General features: G+C 40.0%; 2 protein-coding genes and 4 non-coding genes across 10 annotated transcripts; 5 read left to right on the top strand and 1 right to left on the bottom strand.

The window, feature by feature from the left end:
* The first annotated feature begins 721 nt into the window (after window positions 1-721).
* Window positions 722-7,022, top strand: EIF4A2 (eukaryotic translation initiation factor 4A2). Of its 3 annotated transcripts, XR_006818023.1 has the most exons (12): window positions 746-850; window positions 1,684-1,732; window positions 1,817-1,949; window positions 2,230-2,369; window positions 3,166-3,334; window positions 3,434-3,543; window positions 3,764-3,907; window positions 4,219-4,356; window positions 4,594-4,683; window positions 4,902-4,981; window positions 5,424-5,534; window positions 6,231-6,283. XR_006818023.1 is itself a non-coding variant. In XM_046002305.1 (11 exons), the coding sequence occupies exons 1-11, from the start codon at window positions 822-824 to the stop codon at window positions 6,373-6,375; spliced, it is 1,224 nt and encodes a 407-aa protein (XP_045858261.1). In that variant the 5' UTR covers window positions 722-821; the 3' UTR covers window positions 6,376-7,022. The 3 variants fall into 3 exon arrangements, 2 of the variants coding, with proteins under 2 accessions (XP_045858261.1, XP_045858260.1); XM_046002305.1 differs by lacking the exon at window positions 5,424-5,534 and having other exon boundaries at window positions 722-850; window positions 1,687-1,732; window positions 6,231-7,022; XM_046002304.1 differs by lacking the exon at window positions 5,424-5,534 and having other exon boundaries at window positions 6,231-7,022.
* On the top strand, window positions 2,060-2,128 carry LOC123941142. The gene has a single exon (XR_006818224.1). It is a non-coding gene; the product is annotated as a small nucleolar RNA SNORD2 (small nucleolar RNA).
* Window positions 3,957-4,132, top strand: LOC123941138. Its single transcript, XR_006818220.1, has one exon. It is a non-coding gene; the product is annotated as a small nucleolar RNA SNORA81 (small nucleolar RNA).
* On the top strand, window positions 4,399-4,529 carry LOC123941108. Its single transcript, XR_006818193.1, has one exon. It is a non-coding gene; the product is annotated as a small nucleolar RNA SNORA63 (small nucleolar RNA).
* On the top strand, window positions 4,710-4,849 carry LOC123941119. Its single transcript, XR_006818204.1, has one exon. It is a non-coding gene; the product is annotated as a small nucleolar RNA SNORA4 (small nucleolar RNA).
* On the bottom strand, window positions 6,774-24,308 carry RFC4 (replication factor C subunit 4). 3 transcript variants are annotated; one of them, XM_046002309.1, is made up of 11 exons: window positions 23,799-24,308; window positions 21,129-21,268; window positions 19,501-19,579; window positions 14,783-14,862; window positions 12,699-12,818; window positions 10,218-10,361; window positions 9,895-10,015; window positions 9,101-9,226; window positions 7,461-7,541; window positions 7,271-7,372; window positions 6,774-7,183 (listed from the first exon to the last, which is right to left on the bottom strand). In XM_046002309.1, exons 2-11 carry the CDS (start codon window positions 21,254-21,256, stop codon window positions 7,088-7,090), a joined length of 1,077 nt encoding a protein of 358 aa, XP_045858265.1. In that variant the 5' UTR covers window positions 21,257-21,268; window positions 23,799-24,308; the 3' UTR covers window positions 6,774-7,087. The 3 variants fall into 3 exon arrangements, with proteins under 3 accessions (XP_045858265.1, XP_045858262.1, XP_045858264.1); XM_046002306.1 differs by having other exon boundaries at window positions 7,271-7,387; window positions 23,799-24,305; XM_046002308.1 differs by lacking the exon at window positions 23,799-24,308 and adding an exon at window positions 23,602-23,792 and having other exon boundaries at window positions 7,271-7,387.
* Between the last annotated feature and the right edge of the window lie 1,095 nt (window positions 24,309-25,403).

Below are 25,403 nucleotides of genomic sequence, written 5' to 3'. Positions count from 1 at the left end.
CGCACACACAAAAATTATTAGTTTTATTTTAAAAAGAGAGCGAGGAAAGACCAGAGGCAACATGGGGAGTACAGATTTGGTTACTCCAGAAACAATTTGCAAAGGACACTGCACGGTTTTTCCTCGCTGGGCACAATGTACTACTGTACGCCGGATTTTATGGGACGTGCTGGGTGGCCGACATTTTCCCTAGGAGGGAGTTTCACACTTTTAAGATGTGAAGAGATGTTAAACGCTCAGCTAAAGGGCAGGCAGCCCTTTACCGTCGAATTAAACAGCCGTGGGAGCCGGCGGAACAACCCCGTTTCTTCTCCCCGGTGCAGAGCGCGGCCGGGTTTCCGCCGCGGCCCCGAGCGCCGGAGGCGGACGGCAAGACCGGCTCCACTGGCTCGCGGTGAAAAGCCAGCCGCCCAGCACGCAGCCGCCCCAGGCTTCCGCCTCCCGGGCCCGCTCGGTTCCCCCGGCCGCCTCTGCTTCAGGGACGCGGAAACCCCGTAGGAGCGGGGCGGGCGGGGAGCGCGGTTTGGCCACCACTTGCTGCAATATTCTTCCGCCGCAAGGCAAAGAGTCCCAACCTTCCCCGAAGACCCTGGGATTTCCAGCGGCCCTGTAAGATCGAGAAATCACCAAATTTGGATTTTCCCACCCACTCGTTTAGGATATTTTCTGAGGTAAGGACCCCAAGATCACAATTTGGTGGATGGCCGTAGAGCGACGAGAAAATTCCTCCGCAGAAAACGGGTTCCGGCCGCGAGCCTATAAAAAACGGGTGGCGCGGTACCGCTGTCTTTCCAGTCGGGCGCTGAGTGGTTCATCGGATCATGTCTGGTGGCTCCGCGGATTATAACAGGTATGGCGCCTTCTCGGCGGTGCTAGTTTGTGGTGAAGGTCATCTGACACCAGCGGAGTTGGTAGTGGACGGCGTGGAGGCAGGGAGCGCTGGGTTCATAGGCGTTTCCTTGGGGTGTAGCACTCCTCTGCCCTTCGAGAAGCTTCCATGATGGGTAGGGTCGGGACTGCGGGGAGACTAGGGTACAAAAACAGGGTGGCTGGAGGGTGTCTTTTTTTTCTCCCGAAGACGCTTTGAAATCCTCGCCGCTTCCCCTGCCCCTACGGAGCACGTTTAGTTAAAGCGGTGGCGCAGTCCGCAGTCGACTGTGTAACGGGGCCCGAAGCCTTATTGGCGGCGGAAGGCGCGAGTTTCAGTGCTCGACTTTAGGTGGGGTTAGGGGGAAGGGTGACAGCGACGCCCGCTCGCCAAGGGCCCAAGGCGGAAGGGACCGCGCCGGCAACGGGGTCCTTGCGAACCGTTGGCATAGCTCTCGCCAGGCCTCGGCCGCGTCAATCACCCCGGCTTGCGCAGTGTAAGGGGCGGAGCTCAGCGCGTGGAGCTCTCGCGAGACGGTCTGCTGCCGAGACGGGAGTGCCTGGCGCTCGGGCCTGGGGTGGGGGAGGGCCGGCGTCCGTGGGGCCTTTCCTGGGCGTCCCCTGTTGCCGGCCTTCCGGCCGGGCGCGCACAGAACACTATGTGCTCTGCGCCGCCAGCTTCCTTTACTGCCTTGGGGTGTGCATGTGCAGGGAAGGGTGGCCAGATGAGACCGGCTGTATAATAGGGCTCTCCACTCCTGTGTAGTTAAGATGGCTGGGGAAAGGGATGTTCTCTAACTGCAGTATTCTTGTCAGCAGAGAACATGGAGGCCCAGAGGGAATGGACCCCGATGGTGTCATTGAGGTAAGAATGTGTGTTGATTTTGAAACGTTGGAAAGGTGAGCTCGTTCATCCCATTTATTCATCTTTCTTATATGTAATTTGCAGAGCAACTGGAATGAGATTGTTGATAACTTTGACGATATGAATTTAAAGGAGTCTCTTCTTCGGGGCATCTATGCTTACGGTTTTGAGAAGCCTTCAGCTATTCAACAGAGAGCTATTATTCCTTGTATTAAAGGTAAAAGAACTAGTCAGTACTTTTTAAAAATGAATTAACTGTTCTACATAGACCTGGACCATAAAAGGGAAAATAACTTCTGGGGGACTAGCACCTGTTTGTATTCCTTAAAGTGAAATGATGGCAATCATCTTTCGGGACTGACCTGAAATGAAGAGAATACTCATTGCTGATCACTTGATTATTTGGGCATAATTAATGTTCCAAACGGAATACATGGTGTGAACTAGAAGTGGCGGTTTGATGTGGGATCGGTAAATATGTATCCTACTTTTTTTAGGGTATGATGTGATTGCTCAAGCTCAGTCAGGTACTGGCAAGACAGCCACATTTGCTATTTCCATCCTGCAACAGTTGGAGATTGAGTTCAAGGAGACCCAAGCACTAGTATTGGCCCCCACCAGAGAACTGGCTCAACAGGTATTGATAGTGTAGTTCAAAAAAACTGCTTGCGTGTTGCATAGGTTTCAGGTTTCACAACTGTGAAGAATTTAAAACTTAGTATAAATCGGTCCTGTCAGTAGGAGCCCTCCTTTGAAATGTCCATGCATGCAGGGAGATTTTGTTGAAAGTTAAAAATAGGAACTGGGTGTGCAGGTATGGTTTGCAGGGTTGTGTAACAGATTTGAGAAACCAAAGCTTTTCAGGGTGGACTAGATAGATCTGTTCCCATTTTTAAGTTTGAATGCAGTTGTGCAACATGAAAACTGCAGTGACATGTTATCATTTGACTGTCTCAGTAGTTTGTGATGCATCTGTTGCATGCTATGTTTTCAAAGCTCATTGCTATATTGGCTTTGAAGTAAAACCTTGCTAATAAAACTAGGTTTTAAGGTCAAGAGGACGTTGGGTCCCGTACTTTGGGAAAAACTAAAGTATCAGCAAGTTGTCTTAGATGTAATTGCAGAGTTCCACTATTTACACCTACCTTCCTACACAATGAAAAGCAGTGTAGGAAAAGATTTAACTAAAATCAATTAACCTAGCTGGTATCTGGGGCAGCAGGATCTCAGGTTTGACAAGACACAAGGAAGAGACACGATAAGGGAATTTTATTATGAAGTAGTTAGATCAGTCTGTATTTTAAGCTTGGAAGCAGTTAAATATCGTGCATGCATAGAGGCTATTTGCAGACCAGATATTTGCCATTATGCTTTGGAAGTTTAGTCACAGCCTGTAATTCTCCTGGATAATAATTAAGGGTTTTGGCTTTTAGATCCAAAAGGTAATTTTGGCCCTTGGCGACTATATGGGAGCAACTTGTCATGCCTGCATCGGTGGAACCAATGTTCGGAACGAAATGCAAAAACTGCAGGCTGAAGCACCACACATTGTTGTTGGTACACCAGGGAGAGTATTTGATATGTTAAACAGAAGATACCTTTGTAAGTATTCATTGAGAGTATAATTTGTATTACTAGAAATTGAAAACTTAGTGTCCCTGAGCATCTAGAGCTGATAGTGTGTTTGGCTTTCTTTGTCAGCTCCAAAATGGATCAAAATGTTTGTTTTGGATGAAGCAGATGAAATGTTAAGCCGAGGGTTTAAGGATCAAATCTATGAGATTTTCCAAAAATTAAATACAAGTATTCAGGTGAGCTTTAATTTTATTTTGTCCTATAGTAGGTTGGGGCTTAGGTTTAACGCAGGTTACATACAGTACACCTGATGTATTTTTCCTACCCCTGTTTAAAGCAGTTGGTGCATAACTGCATGATTTCATAGCAAGGCAAAAACACTGGGTCTCAAACAGTGTGAGTATTTTTTTTAAAGTTGTGCTCTGTGTGTGACAATATAATCATTGTTTTTTTAAGGTTGTGTTGCTTTCTGCCACAATGCCAACTGATGTATTGGAAGTGACTAAAAAATTTATGAGAGATCCAATTCGAATTCTGGTGAAAAAGGAAGAATTGACCCTTGAAGGAATCAAACAGTTTTACATTAATGTTGAAAGAGAGGTAATTTATCTAATTACTAGTTAAACATTAACATGTAGTTTATTTTTTAACCTTCTTGTATAAGCACTGTGCTAAAATTGCAGAAACTAGGATTGCCTTAGTTTTTGTAATAATGCTAGCAGAGTACACACAAGAAGAAAAGTAACTGCACTAGATTGTAAAGACTGGGGTGGACCTCTTTCTTAATGTCCGGTGTCCTTTGTCTTAAGATTTGGTGCAATACGTTTTGGGATAGGCCTAACAGAATGAATTTCTAATTTACATGGGTTGGAAGCTAGATTTTAATAACTGTTAACTTTGAAAAATTGTAGGAATGGAAGTTGGATACACTTTGTGACTTGTACGAGACACTGACGATTACTCAGGCTGTTATTTTTCTCAATACAAGGCGCAAGGTGGACTGGCTCACTGAGAAAATGCATGCCAGGGACTTCACAGTTTCTGCTCTGGTAAGAGGTGTTCTGGTAGTAGTGATAATTGTATTTTCATTAAAGCAGGATTTAGACTACAATATAGCTGTTAAGTGCTGTGTTGTCGTTCCCCCTGCTCAAAATAAAGTTGTTTCTTACTATACCTGTCTGCTATACCTCTGTAGCAGCCAGGGACGCTTGGTCTCATACATGTTAGTAAAAATCAAATAGTTGATTTGACTGGTGATTCTTGATTTAAGGTTTGTTCATTTGCAGCATGGTGACATGGACCAGAAGGAAAGAGATGTTATCATGAGGGAATTCAGATCAGGGTCAAGCCGTGTTTTGATCACTACTGACTTGTTGGTAAGTCTCTTACTATTCTTTTCAGCCTACCAAAAGTTTGTTTTGGGGGAAAGGTTTTTTGATAACCTTTACCAGTTTGGGCTCTTTGGGAGAATAAAAAAAAGACCACACTCCACAGTGGGCTATACCACTAAATATAGTTCACTACTATTTTGTGGCCTACATTACATAGCTGTCTAGTTTAAATTAGAATTTGACACCATATCATTGTGTTTCAGGCTCGTGGGATTGATGTGCAACAAGTGTCATTGGTTATAAACTATGATCTACCTACCAATCGTGAAAACTATATTCACAGGTGAGTAGGTGGCATTTTGGCTGTTACTGTATTGGTAAAATGAATTCATGTGTGGTTTTTCTATGGACTGATTTGTTTGAAAGGTAACTTCGTATCAGGGAAGCAAAAAGACTTATTAACTAGGTAAGATAGAACTAAAATGGTATTTGGGAAGATTGATCATCTGCAGTGGGAAAACACTTGTAAATGTTGCCCAAATTGTGGACTTAACTACATACAGATCAGGTTGTTTAGATCTGTTGGTCTTAGCTTACTTTTGAGTTTTTAGTGAAGTTCTTGTGTCCATGTGCTTTCTTGGTGATTCCTCTGTAGTTGGGATTTTCTTGGTGTTGTCTGGTAGCAATTTGAGCAGTCCCTGGTTTAGTTATAGTGGCTTTATCCCTAAGTAAATTGAACTGTACTTTGTTATATGATGTAAAAAAAGACTTTTTAAAAAATACAGGAGTCGATAGCAGCAGTTGATGACGAGATGGCGCTCAGAAACGGCGTTGACCTAATTTAGGACGTGGAATCATAAGAGAAACAGCACACTGTTTGAATAAAGAGCGAGTCGGTATTTATATTTGTTTTTCTTTTGTCATGATTATTTGATATTTTTAAGTTGCTCCAGCCAAGGCATTTTTGTATGTATGTTAGGTGGTTTGTGTTGTCTGGTCTCTATCAGGAAAGCTGTTTTGGAGGTAAACACGTTTTGAGTAATTTTGAGTTACAACGTGTGAAACTGAGCAAAAAAGCAGTGATAAGTTTGGGTTACCATACCAAATACTTGTTTTCCCACTGGAAAAAGTAAGTTTTAGACAATAGTTAACCTTGCAGCATTTGTATTTACAGTTTACAGTTCCAGAGGTGCGTCGAAATGGATTACATAACTGTTCTTTTTGTTTTATCCCTGGTGTTTACATCTGTCCCAGGCTGACATCTGCTCTTGGCTGGCCCACTTTGGTATGGGCTTTAATTTCACTACCCCAAACACAATACTGTCATCTGCTTTAAAAGTAATGCTCAAGACACCTGATAAATCTCATTTTGCAGCCAGACAAGCCTTGAATCCTTTTGGCACTAACTGCAAAGGAAGATTTTTTTCTCTAGATATTGATTAGCAGCTAGTGCGCTCCAATTAGAAGCACGAACTATAACCCTTATTAAGTAAACCGCAGCTGATGGTTAACAAGTGGATCATCATGTTCAATAGTTCATCCATATGTGAGAAGTAACATTCTAACTGCTCTGATTTCTTTTTCTTACACAGAATTGGCAGAGGGGGTCGATTTGGGAGGAAAGGTGTGGCTATAAACTTTGTTACTGAAGAAGACAAGAGGATTCTTCGTGACATTGAGACTTTCTACAATACTACAGTGGAGGAAATGCCAATGAATGTGGCTGACCTTATTTAATTCCTGGGATGAGAGTTTTGAATGCAGTGCTCGCTGTTGCTGAATAGGCGATCACAACGTGCATTGTGCTTCTTTCTTTGGGAATATTTGAATCTTGTCTCAATGCTCGTAACGGATCAGAAATACAGATTTTGATAGCAAAGCGACGTTAGTCGTGAGCTCTTGTGAGGAGAGGCATTGGCTTTATCCTCTTTAGAGTTAGACTGTTGGGGTTGGGTATAAAAGATGGGGTCTGTAAAATCTTTCTTTCTTAGAAATTTATTTCCTAGTTCTGTAGAAATGGTTGTATTAGATGTTCTCTATCATTTAATAATATACTTGTGGACTAAAAGATATAAGTGCTGTATAAAATCAGCCAATTATGTTAAACTAGCATATCTGCCTTTATTGTGTTTGTCATTAGCCTGAATAGAAAGGCCTTTAAAATTGATTTTTTTTTTTTTTTTAGAAAGCATTTGAATGCATTTTGTTTGGTACTGTATTTATTCAATAAAGTATTTAATTAGTGCTAAGTGTGAACTGGACCCTGTTGCTAAGCCCCAGCAAGCAATCATATCCTAGGTAGGGTTAAACCCCCAGTAAAATTGCCATATTGCACATGTCTTAATGAAGTTTGAATGTTAAATAAATTGTATATTCACTTTAAAGGTGCTTTGGTCATTTTATTTTTATCAAAACATACTTTAAAAACAAATCTTAAAAAATGATCACTTCAGCAATTCTGAGTTAACTGCTGCATCACCGTTGCACAGAGGCTGATCAATTGTAGATGTTCATCAGCACCATCTGCTAAGCATTTGTCTACTTCCTGTAAGAAAATTTAAAAAGTTAGGAAAATTTCCCTTTGGGTTGTATTTAACACATTTTGCTGGAATGTGCAGAAGTGTCTACTTACGGCAAGTTTTTCTGTGATAATGGATTTCTGTTTATCAGAAAGGTTATCATTTTCTACCACCACATCGTGAAATTGATTTACAAGCTGAGTTGCTGCATGACCCTCATCAATTAAGTCCTGTAAGAGAGTTGAATTTGGTACACTGATTGACTATTTTCCCTTCCCCAAAGTTACCAGTAAAGTGACTTACTTTTACCACAGCTTCTAGTTTGTCAAATGAGCCACTCTGACACGCAGCAAATACTCCATCAATTGTCTCTGCTGGTATTACCTAAAGTTTGGGAAGGCAAAGGATGAGAACTTGGGAAGAGCCTCATGCTCCTATCAAGCTCCAGGAAGCTATTGAAATAAGCTCTCCAGGTAGCTGTAACCTTTTAACCCTGACTCAGACCATCTTTAGTCACTATCATGTAATAGTGATGCATTTTGGTTTTAAGAAATTAGTGTCTCTGGGGGCACCTGGGTGGCTCAGTGGGTTAAGCCGCTGCCTTCGGCTCAGGTCATGATCTCAGGGTCCTGGGATCGAGTCCCGCATCGGGTTCTCTGCTCAGCAGGGAGCCTGCTTCCCTCTCTCTCTCTGCCTGCCTCTCTGTCTACTTGTGATCTCTGTCAAATAAATAAAAAAATAAAATCTTAAAAAAAAAAATTAGTGTCTCTGTAATGTATACAGAATTTTCTTTGCTTCTGATAGTTTCAAATTTGGGCCCATGATGGAACAAGAACAGCTAATCTGGTCAGTGGGTGAGCAGCTAAAAATTGTGGCCGATGGTTCGTACCCAAGTGTTTCTAACTTCCTTAGCAGTGGCTAACATCTGTTTACTAGCTTAAAAAGGGAATTAAGGGGAGAATTAAGGGAAGTGCTCCCTTTCCTAGTAAAGATGCCACTAACGAGATTGCTTTTAGAAAGCCCATAATACCCAGAAGGTAAAGGGGACTAATGCTATCAATTTCATGATGGTATGAAAAATAATCTTGGGAACTAAGTCTTGAAAAAGTAGTAGGGATACTACTTTTTAGAGCTGAACCCTGACAAGTGATATCTCTAAATGGGATACTGCCCCTTTATAGATGACCCTTGGTCAGATTTGTAAGAACAGGAATATCCATTAAATCTCAACTGCCATATTCCTGAAGTGTTGCAATGCTTCCAGGTTATTTCCTTATTAACACTGCTTCTAGCATAGTACTTGGCACATGCTATAAACTAAATGCCCTCAAGATTCATGTTAAAAATTCTACTGAGAGGGGCGCCTGGGTGGCTCAGTGGGTTAAGCCGCTGCCTTCGGCTCAGGTCATGATCTCGGGGTCCTGGGATCAAGTCCCGCATGGGGCTCTCTGCTCAGAAGGGAGCCTGCTTCCCTCTCTCTCTCTCTCTGCCTGCCTCTCTATCTACTTGTGATCTGTCTCTGTCAAATAAATGTTTAAAAAAAAAAAAAGAGTTGTTTAAATTTAAAAAAAAAAAAAAAAAAAAAAAAAAAATTCTACTGAGAACTTTGGGAAGTTGATTAGGTCGGGAGAACAGAACCCCCATGAATGGGATTAGTGCCCTTTACAGGTCTTCTGCCAGAAAGAATGCAGTTGAGTCTGAACTAGGAGTCTATGTACTAAGTTATTCCTCACCAGATAATCAATACAGGTATCTTGATCTTGGACTGCCCAGTCTCCAGAACTGGGATATTTGTTTATAAGCCACTCAGCCTATGGTATTTTGTTAAAGCTGCCTGAATGGATTAAATCAGCACATCAGCATTCTGAATACATTATGTTAGTTGAAAATTTTATAAGAGTCCCAAACCCAACCAAAAATTTTAGAGTATCCTGTGCTCTTACCCCAGCAATGTCTGTAATCACCTTCTCTGTGATCTCCTTTCCACCTGTTAATCGGGTAGCGCTTTGAAGAAATGTAATGGCTTTTCTTAAATCTCCTTCTGACACTTTAACAAGGTAAGCTATTCCCTGAAAAGAAAAAACTTATTTTTTAAACCTACAATGATGGTCAAGTTAGACTTTTTGACTTTAATAAAAGTGGAAAAACACAGCTTTAGTCTAGAGCTAGTGGGAGAATTATTTTCAGTTTTAAGGGCATGTTAATCAGTCCTATGATGGCAGAATTCATGGGAGACAGCACCAGTCCAGTGGAAGGCCTTCAAAAGAAATTTGCAAAGACAAATGTTCCATATTTCTAATCCTATTTTCTGGAATACAAAAAGCAAAGACGATTCAAATTATGGTAAAATTCTGTTAAAATGAATAAGGCCTACATATCCTCTTTCTGTACCAAAATTTCATCACCAAATTCACTCCTTAAGGAAACAGTAGCTACGACACTAAACAGTAGCTACGACACTAAACAGTAGCTACGACACTAAAATCTCACCATTGTGCAGAGATTTGTTATTGGAGAATTTGCATTATGGGTATGAAGTATGCTCTAGTTCTGGCTCTCTGAAATACTGATAATAAGGCTTAAAGTATAACTCCTAGACATTCCAAATGTTGGTCCTTTAGCTTAACTTTGCCTGAAGGCATCAGAAATTAAAGTACCACATGTGATACTTTCAGGACCTATTATGAATTCATCAAAGGAATTCGTAATTACAATATTTGTAATAATTAGTAATTACCTCATTGCTAATTTTGACATGTTCTTTATCAGCAATGTCTAGTAATCGCTGCTGTTGAATTTTATCTGACAGTGGTTTGAATCGGAATTTAGAACATCTAGACGTCAGAGGTTCAATTATTCTGTAAGATATTAAGGAAAAAAAAGTCAGTGTCTAAAGATTTTCCCCATTTTTATCAATGAACTCATTTTTATCAACAAATCAAGATTCGATGGAGAAGAAATTACTATAGTCTTGAAACATTATTTCCATTTCTCCCTCTCCCTAATTAAGGTTATCAAAACAAGGCTGCCTAGCATCTATCCTTAGGGCAATATACATACCGACTGACATAGTTACAGATGAGACAGAATCTTGTGGTTTTAGACTCCTTCTCCATGGTACGTCGTAAAGCTGCCTGAGCAGCTGAGGTCATAGAATCTGCCTCATCCAGAATCACAATCTTAAAAGGAGGACATGGCTTCCCACTGATTCAGAGAAATAAGAGTTATAAGTCATATATCATCACCAAAATCTAATTTTAGAACACTCTCATTGTCCCAAAAAGAAACCCCATGCCCATCACGCCTTCCAATTCTCCCAGCTGTAGGCAATCATGGACCTCTACATTCTGTTTCCACAGATCTGCCTGTTCTGCACACTGCATATAAATGGATTAATAAGTTGTCTTTTGTGATTGGCTTCTTTCACTTAGCATGCTTTCAAGGTTCATCTATGTGGTAGTATATCATTACTTCATTCCTTTTCATTGCTAAATAATATGGCAAAGGGATATACCACATTTTATTCATTCATTCATAGGTTGATGGATAGTTGGGTGGTTTACATGTTTTGACTACTATGACTAACACTGCAATGAACATTTTTAAACATGTTTTGAGTAGACCTATGGTTTCATTTCTTGTGGGAATACACCTAGGCTATGTTTAACTTTTAGAGGACCTGCCAAACTATTTTCAAAATGTCTGTACCATTTTACATTCCAACCAGTGAAGTATGAGGGTTCCAATTTCTCTACATTCTTGCCAATATGTTGTCTTTTTGCTAAGAGCCATCCTAGTATGCATAAAGTCGTATCTCATCATGGTTTTGATTTGCATTACTCCATGGCTAATGGCTTTATGAGCCTTTTGTATAGAACACATTCCACAGGAAATGTGTTCCAAGACCCCAGCAGATGCCTGAAGCCCTGGATGGTATCAAACAGTATATAAATATATATGCCATGTTTTTCCTATACACACATACCTATGAAAAGTTCAGTTTATAAATCAGGCACAGTAAGAGATTAACAAAAATAATGAAACAGAACAATTTTAACAATATAGTATAATAAAAGTTATGCAACTGCGGTCTCAGAATATCTTATTGGACTGTACTCCCCCCTTCTTGTGATGTGAGATGGTAAAATGCCTATGTGATGAGACAAAGTGAGGTATGACACAGGCACTGTGATGTTAGTCTACTATTAACGACCTGATGATTATGTCGGAAGGTGAATCATTTGCTCTGGCCTTCAGCTGAGTGTAGGCAACTGAAACCATGGAAACGGACTAAAATCATAGCTAAAGGGGGACCACTGGATCTTCTTTGGTATAATGTCTACTCAATTCCTTTGCTTTTTAAATTGGATTTTCTCTTGATTATTAAAATGGATGAGTTCTTTATATACTCTTGATGGAAGTCCCTTATCAAATATAGGATATATATGCATTGTCAGTCCAAGGCAGATAATAAAAAATCAGTCATTCACCTTCTACAAAGTCTAAAGTGTGCTCCAATAAGAATTTCAATATATGCCAGGTTCCAAAAAATTTAATCTTAGAACTTTGCCACATAAGGATTATAAGTAGCTGACTGAACATCCCTGTTTAACTCAGGGCAGTCCTATTTAAATTATTAATAATACTTCCTCTTTTAATCTAAAAGTGTCCCAGTTTGTACAATAACTTACATGGTCACCCTAATTAGGAAGTATATACTGAAGCTTAAGATATCTAATAGAACTTTTTTTTATAACACAATAACAAAAATCAGGATTTTTTACTAGCAGCATACCACCAAACTACCAAATTTGATTAATAAATACTCCTTAGACAAAAACATTAAGTTCAAAACCCTTGACACCTAAACAATTTAAAATTAGGTATTATAATGGAAAGGTCATTTCTGAGTTTTAATAATTTAGATAAAGGAGTGCCTGGCTGGCTTAGTAGAGCACGAATTTTTTTTTTTTTTTAAAGAATTTATTTATTTATTTGACAGAGAGAGAGAGATCACAAGTAGGCAGAGAGGCAGGCAGAGAGAGAAAGGGGGAAGCAGGCTCCCTGCTGAGCAGAGAGCCCGATGCAGGGCTCGATCCCAGAACCCTGAGATCATGACCTGAGCTAAAGGCAGAGGCTTAAACCACTGAGCCATCCAGGCGCCCCAGAGCATGAAATTCTTAATCTTGGGGTTGTGAGTTGCTTGTAGAGATTACTAAAAAAATAAAATAAAAAACCCCATATGCTCCAAGATAAAAAAGGAGTTGGACAGGGGTGCCTGGGTGACTCGGTGGGTTAAGGCCTCTGCCTTCGTCTCAGGTCGTGATCCCAGGGTTCTGGGATTGAGCCCCACATCGGGCTCTCTGCTCTGCGACGAGCCTGCTTCCCCCCCTTTCTGTCTGCTTCTCTACCTACTTGTGATCTCTATCAAATAAATAAATAAAATCTTAAAAAAAAAAGGAGTTGGACATTTGGCAGAAGCATGTATTTTAAACAAATGCAATGACATGGTATGAAGAAGGAAAAGTGAGCTTTACTTACTCTGAACGACTTCCTGACACAGTTAATTGAGCAAAATTCTTCACTTTTTCTCTAACTACTTGTATTCCACGTTCATCGGATGCATTTAACTCAAGAACTCTTAATCGAAAAAGTTCAGGCCTATGTCAAAATGAAACAAATACGAAAAATAATAGAGCATATAAATAACTGAGATTTGAACCAAATTTTAACAATTTCATTCTGCAGTAATTTAAAACTACCTAGTAAACACTAGACGGAAGGCATGCAATCACTTTTGTATTTTTTTCTTGTAGAGACATGTAGGTTTTTTTTCCATTAAGTTTAAAAAACAGGTAGATGGTATCACGTAATTCATAAAACTTTAAATCAATTTTCCACTTAAGATTATATCATGAATATCTTGCCACATTATCAGAACCACTGTAGTTACCATTTTAGTAACAATATGACATTCTATCCTCTGACTATACCATCATTTACTTAATTTAGCACTCTATTGTTGGATATTTTAAATAGTTTTAAATACGGTACAATTTTAAATAATGCTGTAATAGAGCCTATTTTCAATTGTTTCCATTAGGTAGCTTGCTATAAGGACTATTACTGGATTAAAACATAAACAGGTTTGTTTTTTTTTTAAGTGAGTTTTTAAAAAACAATTATTAAAAGTAGCTCACCATTAGGTTATCTGAGAAATCAAAATTAAAATACCTGGCACACCCTGTCAAGTCTTCGTTTTTAAAACTTCCCTCTACTTTACTATACACAGATTTATTTTTTAGTTAAAAAAACAAGAGTTGGGACTTAGTTTTGTCTTTAGTTTTCCTCAACACCATGCTATCCTCCTAAGCATTTTTTTATGGGCACAATCATAAAGCTCTGTGCATATATTCTCCATTTTAAAACCACATATACTATGAAATGTGGAATTCATAATTAAGTTTAGTTCTGTAAGGACAAGCATTATTTTTAACAGGGTATTTTAATAATTATCTAATTTGGACAGAGCTTCTCTCAAAGAACTATTAACAAACTACTTGGGTTTCATTATGACTACATTACTAAAACAGACTCAGGTTGTTTCTGAGTTGTGGAATAATCAAAAAAGCTCTTTTATAATTTCCTTGAGAAATAAAAATTGCTGTCAAAAAAATAAAGTATTAGGTTCACAGCACTTTCCCCTTTTTTCTTTCTTTACATTTCAATAGAACTAATTATCTGCAAATATTTGGTGGTTTCAGAGGCATCTGATTATTTTCACATGTAGGATTTCAGGTGTATCCTTTGACCATATGCCTGATACCAAAGTTCTGGATAAATTCAAGACAGTCTTTGGTACACCTGATCTTAGTCAAAAGGCCAAGAAGTGATCAAGATAGACTTTGCTATTGGTGCATGTTTTAGAGATATAATACCTGGGCTGATATATATCATGTATACACACACACACACACACAAACACACATTCATACATACATATATATATGTGAAAATCTCCTCTACAATGGTAAGGCAAGACAGTCAATCCTGGAAAAAGAATCTAAGAAAGTGGCTCACAGAGTACCTGGAATTCTGCATCAACCACTACATACTCTGCTAACACTCAAGATACTTGAGGGCAAGGAGCTGGCCTAGCCACTTGAGGCAGGGCCTGGAAAAGCCAGAGCAAGAAAGAACTCTAGAAGGAGTGGTGTGGGGTCATCAGCATGAGACACAGCAGATTCTATCACACAAAGATACAAATGTGAACACAGCCATTCAGGGAGTGATGAAAGTACTGGCATGACTAAAGACAGGGCTTTTGGGGTCTGAAATCAAACTGAAAAAGTTAAAGTGGTGAAAAAAATCATGAGGCTTCCTATGTTCTAGTACATTCAGACATTTGAATAAGGTCTAGAATGAAGATTACAAAAGATGTAAGCAAGCTTATTTACTGGAGGGGAGGAACTGGAAATGGGCCCACTGAATTAATAAAAAATACAGAAATAATCACCTTACAGAGAAACCAAGTACAAACTTTTAGTTAAAGAAGTTTAGTTAAAGAAGTTAAAGAAGCAGAGATTTTTGGTGTCAAGTCTTTTAAAAAAAGAGATTCAACTTACCCAAAAAGCTCTCTAGCTGCTGCCAAAATAGTGGATGTTTTTCCAGTTCCAGGTGGCCCATAAAACAAGAGATTAGGGAGCTGCAGAAGTTAAGTTTTATTTTTTAAAAATTGTATTCTGGTATAAACAGATGAACGTGATGACTGAAAATCTCTATGGAACAGTGCAACAACTCCTCTAATAGGGCACATATCTGATTACAAATATTTCTTAATATAACAAGTATCACACAATTAGTTGTGAATCCTGCTTTTTTCACATAATACTATACTTCCCTCCCAAAACGTCTAACATCTTAAGCTGAAGCAGTATTTATGACTGTTCTATACCCAATATACCTAGGTGAAGTTTTCAGTACAAATTAGAAACCTGTCTTTCTTCTTTTAAAAGATTTCATTTTTTAAGTAATCTCTGCACCCATCGCGGGGCTTGAACTCACAACCCTGAGATCATGAGTGCAAAGCTCCACCGACTAAGCCAGCTAGGCACCTCGAAACCCCTTTTTTTCTGAAGGGAATCTTACACTTCTATCTGTTCCCTATCCCACCCCTCTGCTCAGGATTGGGCAAGATTTTCCATTTTATAAAGATGTCCATTGCTTCAAGGGGGAAACAGACCAAAGGAGAACTTCAGCTTGGCCAATACAGAGGGAAAAGGAATGAAACAGACTTCTTAGGGCTCTGGATGAGTGGATGTTCCAAGAGTAGGGGGAAAAAAAAGAGTTTACTAAGTGCCTGGCAGGACTCTATTCCATGATTACATACCCTGTAGGGAAGCCCACATATATCAGGGAGAATTAATTACAGGAAGAAAGGGTAAGAGTAAATCACTAATTATCGGGGCGCCTGGGTGGCTCAGTGAATTAAGCCGCTGCCTTCGGCTCAGGTCATGATCTCAGGGTCCTGGGATCGAGCCCCGCATCGGGCTCTCTGCTCTGCAGGGAGACTGCTTCCTCCTCTCTCTCTGCCTGCCTCTCTGCCTACTTGTGATCTCTCTCTCTGTCAAATAAATAAATAAAATCTTTAAAAAAAAAAAAATCACTAATTATCTTCTTCTATACCTCAGATCTCACTAGCTTGGCTCCTATCAAGCAGGCAACTAATCTGTGGTACAGACTGATGAATGTACGAAATTCTACTGAGCTCTGTCATAAAACTATACTCTTCAGTATGTCCTTTCACATAAAGCAATCACTGCACATGGGAAACTAGGCAGCAGTTTATTTGCTTCTATTCTTGCCTAACCCCCGAGCTCCCATCCACTCCTCACCCAAATTAGATGCCACCCTGCTTGCTACTTAAGACTATTCACTGGTTTCACACTCCACCCAGAAAAACCAAACCAGACAAACAAAAACCAACCTGTCCTTATGGACATCCATGATCTGCTCACCTTTCCAGGCTCCAATTTACAATGAACTCCAACTAAGCACTCTGCGGCCTATACTGTCCCCCAGGAGCTAGGGTCTGACTGCTTTTTTTCTGCTTCCCCAGCTTCTACTGCATTACAAGTCAGAAGCCTTCCCTGACCAGCCAGTCTAAAGTGGAACTTCTCTGTTACTCTCTCGTCAGTCTTTGCTGCACTTAATTCAACTTGCAATTATTTATTTATATACATTAATTTGCAATTATTGTTCTTTATTTAGTGTTTTGATTTAATTATAAAATACCTGTCTACCTCGCTAGATGGTAAGCTTAAGGTCAAGAACCTTATTTGTTCTATTCGCAATTGTATTCTCAGCATCTTGTGTAGTACTCAACATGTGCCCAATAAATTAACCAATGCACAGATAAATATATTAATTGAAGACTATTACATTATGCTATTACATAGCATACAGCTTAAGATACAGGCTATGAGTTTCACTACTTAAAAACAAACACCAAAAAACCTCCTAAGCTTTTTGACGGTTTTGGTATCGGGAAAATGTTGGCCTTATGGAACAAATTTGGAAGTTTTCCTTCCTCTTCTATTTTTTGGAATAGCTTGAGAAGAATAGATATTAACTCTTCTTTAAATATTTAGTTGAGTTCACCTGTGAAGCCGTCTGGTCCTTGGCTTTTGGCTGCTGAGAGTTTCTGATTATCAATTCAATTTTATTACTAATAATCAGTCTATTCAAATTTTCTATTTCTTCCTGATTCAGTTTTGGAAGATTGTATATTTCTAGAAATTTATCCATTTCTTCTAGGTTGTCCAGTTTGTTAGTATATACTTTTCCATAATATTCTCTTATAATTCTTTGTACTTCTGTGGTGTCATTTGCTATTTCTCTTCCTTCATTTTTGATTTTGAGTCCTCTCTTTTTCTTGATGAATCTGGTTAAAGGTCTATCAATTTTGCTTATCTTTTCAAAGAACCATCTAGGTTTTGTTTTAAGATTTTATTTGAGAGGGAGAGGGAGAGAGACAAAGAGAGCGAGAGAGAGGATGAGCAGGGAGGTGGGGAGAAGGAGAAGCAGGCTCCCTGCTGAGCCAGGAGTCTGATGTGGGGCTTGATCCTAGGATCATGATCTGAACTGAAGGCAGACGCTTAACAGACTGAGCCACCCAGGAGCCCCTCAAAGAAGCAGCTCTTGGTTTCACTGATCTTTTTATTGTTTCTTCTTAGTCTCTATTTCACTTATTTCCATTATAATCTTTATTATTTCCTTCCTTCTGGTAGCTTTGGGCTAGTCAGTCTGGGTATCTCAATTACATTAAAAAAAATTCCTAGGCTTCCTCATCTTTAACTGTTATTTTGATTTATGCATACCTCAATATTTGTAATAATTCATCCATATAACTATCACATATGATAACTTAAATTCTTTAAAACACAGTAAAATTATTAAAGCTCACATTATATAAGTGATATATACGGTACACTCAAGAACTGTATGTGGAATACTAGTGCTTAAAATTGATTTCTGAAAATTATCTATTGTAATTCTACCTTAAAATCTTTTAATGTAAATGAAAGAGTGCTCACTTCAGCAGCACATACACTAAAGGAAATGAAAGAATAAATTATTTTTCTGTACTCTGTAGAGTTAAAAAAATTAGTTCATCTTTAAGTCTTACAAAACTAGGTCTGAAAAGAAACATAAAATATTAAAAAAGTGTTTTAAAAGAGAAAGTTCTTAATTCGGCCTTGTAAGATAGATGGTATAGTCAAGAACAGGGTCATAATCCCACTACATTAGCATCAAGGGTTTAGAATACTACCAATTAAAATACATCTTGTCCTGCAATCTGTGTAATTATTACTATACAATTAAATCGTATATTATAAAATTAAAACAAAGATATTTGGATCAAATCAAAACGAAAATTGGTGAAGAAAAAGATTTTATTAACTTTTTTTTTTAAAGATTTATTTATTTATTTGACAGAGAGAAAGATCACAAGTAGGCAGAGAGGCAGGCAGAAGGAGAGGGAGAAGCAGGCTCTCTGGTGAGCAGGGAGCCCAATTCGGGGCTCGATCCCAGGACCCTTGGATCATGACCTGAGCTGAAGGCAGCTGCCTAACTGACCAAGCCACCCAGGCGCCCCCCAAAAAAGATTTTATTTTTTTAAAAGATTTTATTTATTTATTTGACAGAGATAGAGAGAGAGAGAGAGCATGTGCACGCACAAGTAGGCAGAGTGGCAGGAAGAGAGAGAGGGAGAAGCAGGCTCTCTACTGAGCAGGGAGCCTGAAGCAGGGCTCAATCCCAGGACCCTGGGATCATGACCCAAGCTGAAGGCAGCCATTTAATGCACTGAGCTGCCCAGGCACCCCAAAAAAGGATTTTAAATAGTTTAATAAATATAACTTCTTTCAAAATATGTACTATTGTAGTATAATTCCAGGAAGTGAATAATGGCAGCAAAAGCCCAAAGAACCTCTAATTCAAAGTAGCCAGGTTGAAAGGAAGGAAGCATATCTTCCTTGGGAATAAAGCAAAAACCATACCTTACTTTTATCTGCAACTTTCACCTTCTTTCATTGAGCTCTTAAAGCAATTCATCATATACAATTTTAAGCTGCTAATTCTTCTGATAGGGTAATCTTGTCTCTAACTCTTCTACAATGCAAGTCATTCAAGAGTTTTTTTAATACCACATTTGGACAGAAGACACAATGCTATAAGCAGAATTACTCATTTTTTTGTATTGTAGTTCAAACCAAATCCTAACATTAGGTGAGCAATTATACTTTCAAAGAATCTGACTCTTCTTTATAGCACATATTATTATCTATTTTTTTTTAATTTTTAATTTTGACAGAGAGAGATCACAAGTAGGCAGAGAGGCAGGCAGAGAGAGAGAAGCTCTCTCAGCAGAGAGCCCGTTGTGGGACTCGATCCCAGGACTCTGAGATCATGACCTGAGCCGAAGGCAGCGGCTTAACCCACTGAGCCACCCAGGTGCCCCTATCTATTATTTTCTTATTTATTGGGCTCCCACATGCATTCTGCTTCTCCCCACCAAAAATCAAAGTTCAAGAGAAAAGAAACCCTATATGTCTTGTTCAATGGTCTCTACTTAAGTACTACATAACAATGCCCTAAACAAATAATTCTTCAGTAAGTAATTGTTGAACTCATCATTGTTGTACAAATAGTTATCAAAGGCCTACCGTATATACAGCTAGTATTTAAGGGGGGGCAGATGTTTGATTATCAAAGGAAGGAAAAGAATAAGTAAATTAAAACTTAAATCTCCCAATGACATGAAACATCACCTGCTACTCACATCAGCTCCTTCTAAAGACTTTTTCAGCACTGCAACCACTTCTTCCTGGAAAGCAACTTCATCCACACATTTCGGGCGACTTGAAAAAAGCCCAGAGATTATTTAGCATATTATAGTAGCCACAGAAATGTCTTAAGTGTTCCTTTTACTAAAACATCAAGATAATTCTCATATATTGGTAATAAAATGAGAAACTTTCATAACTGGAAGCAGGTGGAAACACCATTTATATTTACCTTAAGGTAACACATACTGAAGTAGTGAAGCCATTTTTCCCTTTATAAATGCAATTTGCATCTATAATACTTACAAAAATTAAGCAAAAAGATTTTATTGCACCACAGATGTCAACTGGTGAAAAATTTGAAGTGAACACTTGCCTAGAAAGTACTGTATTTTGACAAGATCATGCACTTAAGCTGAAAAGGAAGAAACATTTAATAACCTCAGGATAGGCAACTATTTTGGTTAATACAGTTAATTGATTAATACCAATTTCATCCATCACCTAACTGCACAAAAAATGCCTACCTAGTGACTTGATTGAGGACTAAGTAACAAGTTTAACCAAGATGAAGAATAATAACATACATTTTTCATCTTACAACATTAAACTGGTGATTTTAAGAGATGCTGAAACAAAGTTACACTCCTAATCCTAAGATTAGGTATTGAGCTTACTTAGCTCGCCAGAAGCTCTTCTTTGATTTATACATTTCTAATCAATCAAGTCAATGCCAGGTAGGAATTTTAGGTCAGATAATGTTTTCTAGGGAAACCAGCCTAAGTTATAAACTAGGGTTTCAGATTCAAATACCTGCAGGGGCCAGAGAGAAAACAAGAGTAAAAGAAGGCAGAGTATAAGGCAAGAGAAAACAGAAGGAACTACGGTAAACTGAGGAACATATGACCTTTCCAGAATGAGAAGCAGTATTCAGATCCATCTAACTGTTGTCAAGTGAGAACCTGCATCTAGTTCTGCCTAATCTCTTGAGAAGCTGAAAACTCTAGACTTTTTTCCCTACGTATAATTTATTTTTTTAATTAAAAATCTAGATTTTTATGTGAAATTTCATATTTTAAAACTCATTTTTGGTGCTAAACAAAACACATGAGGGTCTTATTTGACCTGTACGTAAGCCACAAACTTCTGATAATAATTGAGGCAACACCAGGGGTTACAACTACTTGTCATATTATCACTTAGCTGACTGAAATTTAATTCGCCACTTCAAGTGTTTTTGCCAGAAATGTATAAACAAAACTCAACAATTTCCAGTCATCTGTAATGAAAGAGGTAACAGATTATTTGGATTTATGTTGAACTCCTGACCAAGAGCTTAAGGCCACATTCTAAATTCTGTTTTCTCTTGCTATATCTTAATCCGTAAAGCCATAGACCTGAGTTATAGGAAATACCTTTGTTCATCTTTAAAATAATTAAGCTAGATCATTTGATGGTACTTTTAGTTACAAGGTTTTAGGACTTAACATTTTGGGGTGATTTTCAAGGACATCTAAACAAAGTAAATCATCCTCCTCTTAAATAACAGCAACAAAAAAAGTGACTAAAACTGGTTAGAGAAGTAATTTATTAACTATGTCAAGAAAAATACAAGCATTCTTACTATTTTTCCACCCATGGGACAGGTTTGGTTTTCTTGTTCTCTCCACTGCTTCCAGCTGTGGCAGCTACTCCTCGATCCTTCAGTGGTGGTTTAGTACTAACAGATGTGCCTTTTAGAAAAGCCTGCATGGTTACTTCACTCTGACCAGAAGCAAGACAGAAAAGGAAAAGTTCTTTTGAAATCATTACGAGAAAGTATAGCAAGAAAGCACAACTAGCACACTTAACCTTGTGCAAAATATTCCAGTCATTACTTACCAAATAAAGGTCATCACCTCATGACCTAGCATCCTCTAAATGTTTTGTACTGAGAGCTACAGGGACAATTAAAGAGGCCAAAGTGTTTAAGGAACTTAGAATCTATTTATTGTGAGAGTTGGATCAAAGATAAATCTTATGACTGAAAACTGTTTAAGAGTTCCACACTTTTTGACAAATATGATGTCATTAGTGATCAAACTGTCCATGGGCTTCTACAGTCTCTTCCATTCCAGTCATGGACCTAGCTCTAGCTCAGATCCTGGAATGGACTAAGCAATGAGGATTGCTGGGACCACAAATGAGAACTTCCATTTCTTTTTCTGGACCAAGAGCTCCACTCAAGGGTCTGTTTTACTGATAGAGCCAATGACTGCCTTCAGAACTTGTTCTTGGGGGAGGGTTGGGCTGGGGATTGTTCTGTTAAAATGAAAACAGCTCTTTTGTTAGTAACATGCTCATCAGAAGAATTCAAAACAAAGAGAAAAAGTATGAATTGTTTTAAAAATACATGCAAAACCTCACCCAAAAGATAACTACTATTAACACTCAAGTAGGGGCGTCTGGGTGGCTCAGTCCTTAAGCGTCTGCCTTCTGCTCAGGACATGATCCCAGGGTTCCAGGATCTAAGCCCTGCATCTGGCTCCCTGCTCAGAATAGCCTGCTTCTCCCTGTCCCACTCCCCCTGCCTGTGTTCCCTCTCTAGCTGTCTCCTTCTCTGCCAAATAAATTTTTTAAAAAATCTTAAAAAAACCAAACAAACACAAAAAACACTCATGTAAACTTTCTTCCAGGCAGCAGAAGGCTGTTTTAGGCTCTATCATTAGCTTGCCTGAAAATCCCCAGCATCTGTGGCATTTCTACTTTTTTTCACTGCCTTTCCCCAGTGGCAAGAGCAGTAACTGGTACACAACAGATGATCCATATCATCTGGTGACTGAATTACCATTTATAAGACTCAGCTTCCCATGCTGTAAAAGGAGGTAAGGCCCATTCAGTAAGGTATCTAATAAAAGATTAAATCAATAAATAAAAGTTAAATAAAAGAATTGTGAAAGCCCTCATGCACTGTTGGTGGGAATGTAAATTGGTGCAGACACCATGATAAACAATTTCCTCAATATGGAGTTTCCTCAAAATACTAAAAAGAGTTACCATATGCTTCAGCAGTTCCACTACTGGGTATCTATCCAGAAAAAGAACAAAACAAAACCTAAAATCATTAATTCAAAAAGACATATGCACCCCTATGTTCAATGCAACACTACAAAAGGCAAGTTATGGAAACAATCTAAGTGTTCATCAATGGGTGAACGGATAACGATGTGATACACACATGTAAAGCCATAAAAAAATGAAATCTTGCCATTTGTGGCAACATGGATGGACCTTGCAGGTATTATACTAATGAGATAGGCAAGTCAGAAAGACAAACACTGCATGATTTCACTTACATGTGTAATCTAAAAAATAAAGCAGACAAAAACCCAGACTCATAGATACATCGAACAAACTGGTGCTTGTCAGAAGAGACGGGGCAAAAATGAGGAAGGGAGTTAAGAAGTACAAACTTCCAGTTATAAAATAAATAAGTCACGGAATGTAATGTACAGCATAGGGTATATACTAAATAATTTCACAAACATCTAATAACTGTTATACACCTGAAACATATTTGTATGTCAATTAGACTCCACTTTATTTAAAACACACACACACAGAGAGAAAAAGCATACCCCTGTGTACACACACTTTCGTGCTTGGATTTGGATACTCAATAAATGAATGGCTAACAGCTGTAAACAGCCAAGCTTTTTAACGTTGTTGGATCACCCATCCCTGCCACAGGATGCAGTAATTACTTAAGAGTACTACCGCCCGGGGCGCCTGGGTGGCTCAGTGGGTTAAAGCCTCTGCCTTCGGCTCGGGTCATGATCCCAGAGTCCTGGGATCGAGCCCCACATCCTGCCCTCTGCTCTGAGGGGAGCCTGCTTCCTCCTCTCTCTCTGCCTGCCTCTCTGCCTAGTTGTGATTTCTCTCTGTCAAATAAATAAAATATTTAAAAAAAAAAAGTACTACCGCCCAAAACAGGGCTCTGAAAGATGCTGCACGGAGCTACCATTTTCGCGAACGAGTGGGGAGACACCGCAGGGGCATCGAGGGCGCAGGAGCGGAAGAGAGCGAAGGCTACCCTCACAGTTCCTCCGGCTGATCACCTGTTATCCCCAGCTCCCCGTACTCCCGGGCACTGCCTGGGCCTTTCAGCCTCTCCCGAGGTTGGACGCCGCCGGCTCGTCCCCAGGGCTTCAGGGACAGAGAAAGGGTGGGGTGGTCGCCAAGTCTTAGCTCCGTTCCCAAGTGTGAGACTCTCAGGCCTAGGAAGCCCCGAGCCGCCACACCGGGTGACACTTACATTCGCCGCCGTGAGCACGGTCGCCCCGGTTCCCGCCACCAAGAAGCAGGCGAAGGGCAGGGCGGGAATACGCGGGCACGCAGCGCGTCACTTCCGGCCCGTCGCGCGCGCTCTCGGGGCGCGGAGCCGCTGGCTCGTGCGCCGTGTCCTGTGCACAGGTGAGACGGGCTTTAGGGACACCTAGACTGGAGCGAGAATGACTTAGGAGGGGTAAATAAAGTTCCAGCTATTCTCGTGCATCCCTCCGACTGGAGGCCGCGGGACAAGGCAGCTCTGAACGTGACCGACGCAGAGGAGCCACAGGCACCACGGACCCGGCGTGCTCAGCGAACGTGGGCGGGGAAGGACCTGCGGATGTCTCCCTACGTGTAGGGCGGAGAGGCGAGCTCTTCCTGCGGTCCTGCTGTTCCCGGAGGGCGAACTTCATTCGTAGCCCTGCGGTGTCTCCCAGATTTTCTGCGGCAACACAGTTCGGCTAACAACCTCCTTCACCCCAAGAAAGACTGGGAATGGGGAGGGTGGAGTGGGTCCCTCGCCAGAAGAGGGCAATCCTGATAATCCTGTCCTCTGTCCCCAGGGTCGTTGTCGCGTGGCAAACTGTGCTTAAAGATTTTATTTGACACAGAAAGAGAGATCACAAGCAGGCAGAGAGGCAGGCAGAGACAGAAGGGAAAGCAGGCTCCCTGCTGAGCAAGAGCCCAACGCAGGGCTTGATCCCAAGACCCTGAGATGATGACCTGAGCCAAAGGCAGGGGCCTAATCCACTGAGCCACCCAGGCGCCCCCAAACTGTGCTTTAAAGGGAGAGACGTCTGACGGCGACGTCTTTGCCCTTTTGAACGCATTTGGCTTATACCTGTATTACTGATGGGCCATTGGTGAGAGGGAGCACCAGGGCATACAGCTAATGGTCTTTTTCTAGTCCCAGAACTCTGCCCAGAAATCTGGTGGTTCAGACGCTCTATAAAAATGAAAAGATTGATAATAAGTTTAACCTCACCATGATACATGCCCTGTGGGCTCCAGGCAAATTTGAAGACTCCCTTTTTATCTTTACCTATGTCTTACATCAGTTCTGAATTTTTCTTAAATCTTACCTTTTAAAAATGACCTTTTAAAAATGTTATCTCTGCTGCAGACCTTTTCACTAGCCCATAAGGGTGATCTGGGTCTTCTCCAAATGAGTGACTATAAAATTTGTTTGGTATAAACTCAACATGATATTGTTAATTTTACATGTTTATTCATTTCTCTTTTCATTTCAAAGCTTATGACACCAAGGCCAAAGTCCTCATTGGAAAAAGCTGAGACTTGAAATAGGGTCATCTGGGTTGATGCATTTGAAAATCTTAAATTTCCATATTTCTTTAAGTAGCCCATTCTTCCCTGTTAAAGGCTGATGCTTTTCTCTTGTGGATGTATGTATGAGCTTAATGATGCAGAAGTTTCTGCCTTGTAACACAACACGTATCTCCCCTTACTGCTCAACAGCCTACCCTACTCTTCACTCCCGACCACCAGAGCTATATTGAGGTCAAAGAAACCCAGGGCCAGCTAGTGGTATATATGCCATATATGCCATACTATATATGCCAAGTGGAAGAGC

Source organism: Meles meles, chromosome 4 (genome assembly GCF_922984935.1).
Source record: "Meles meles chromosome 4, mMelMel3.1 paternal haplotype, whole genome shotgun sequence".
Taxonomy (NCBI): Eukaryota; Metazoa; Chordata; class Mammalia; order Carnivora; family Mustelidae; genus Meles; species Meles meles.
Note: the sequence above shows the minus strand (reverse complement) of the source record. Positions and strands in the feature narration are given on the sequence as shown.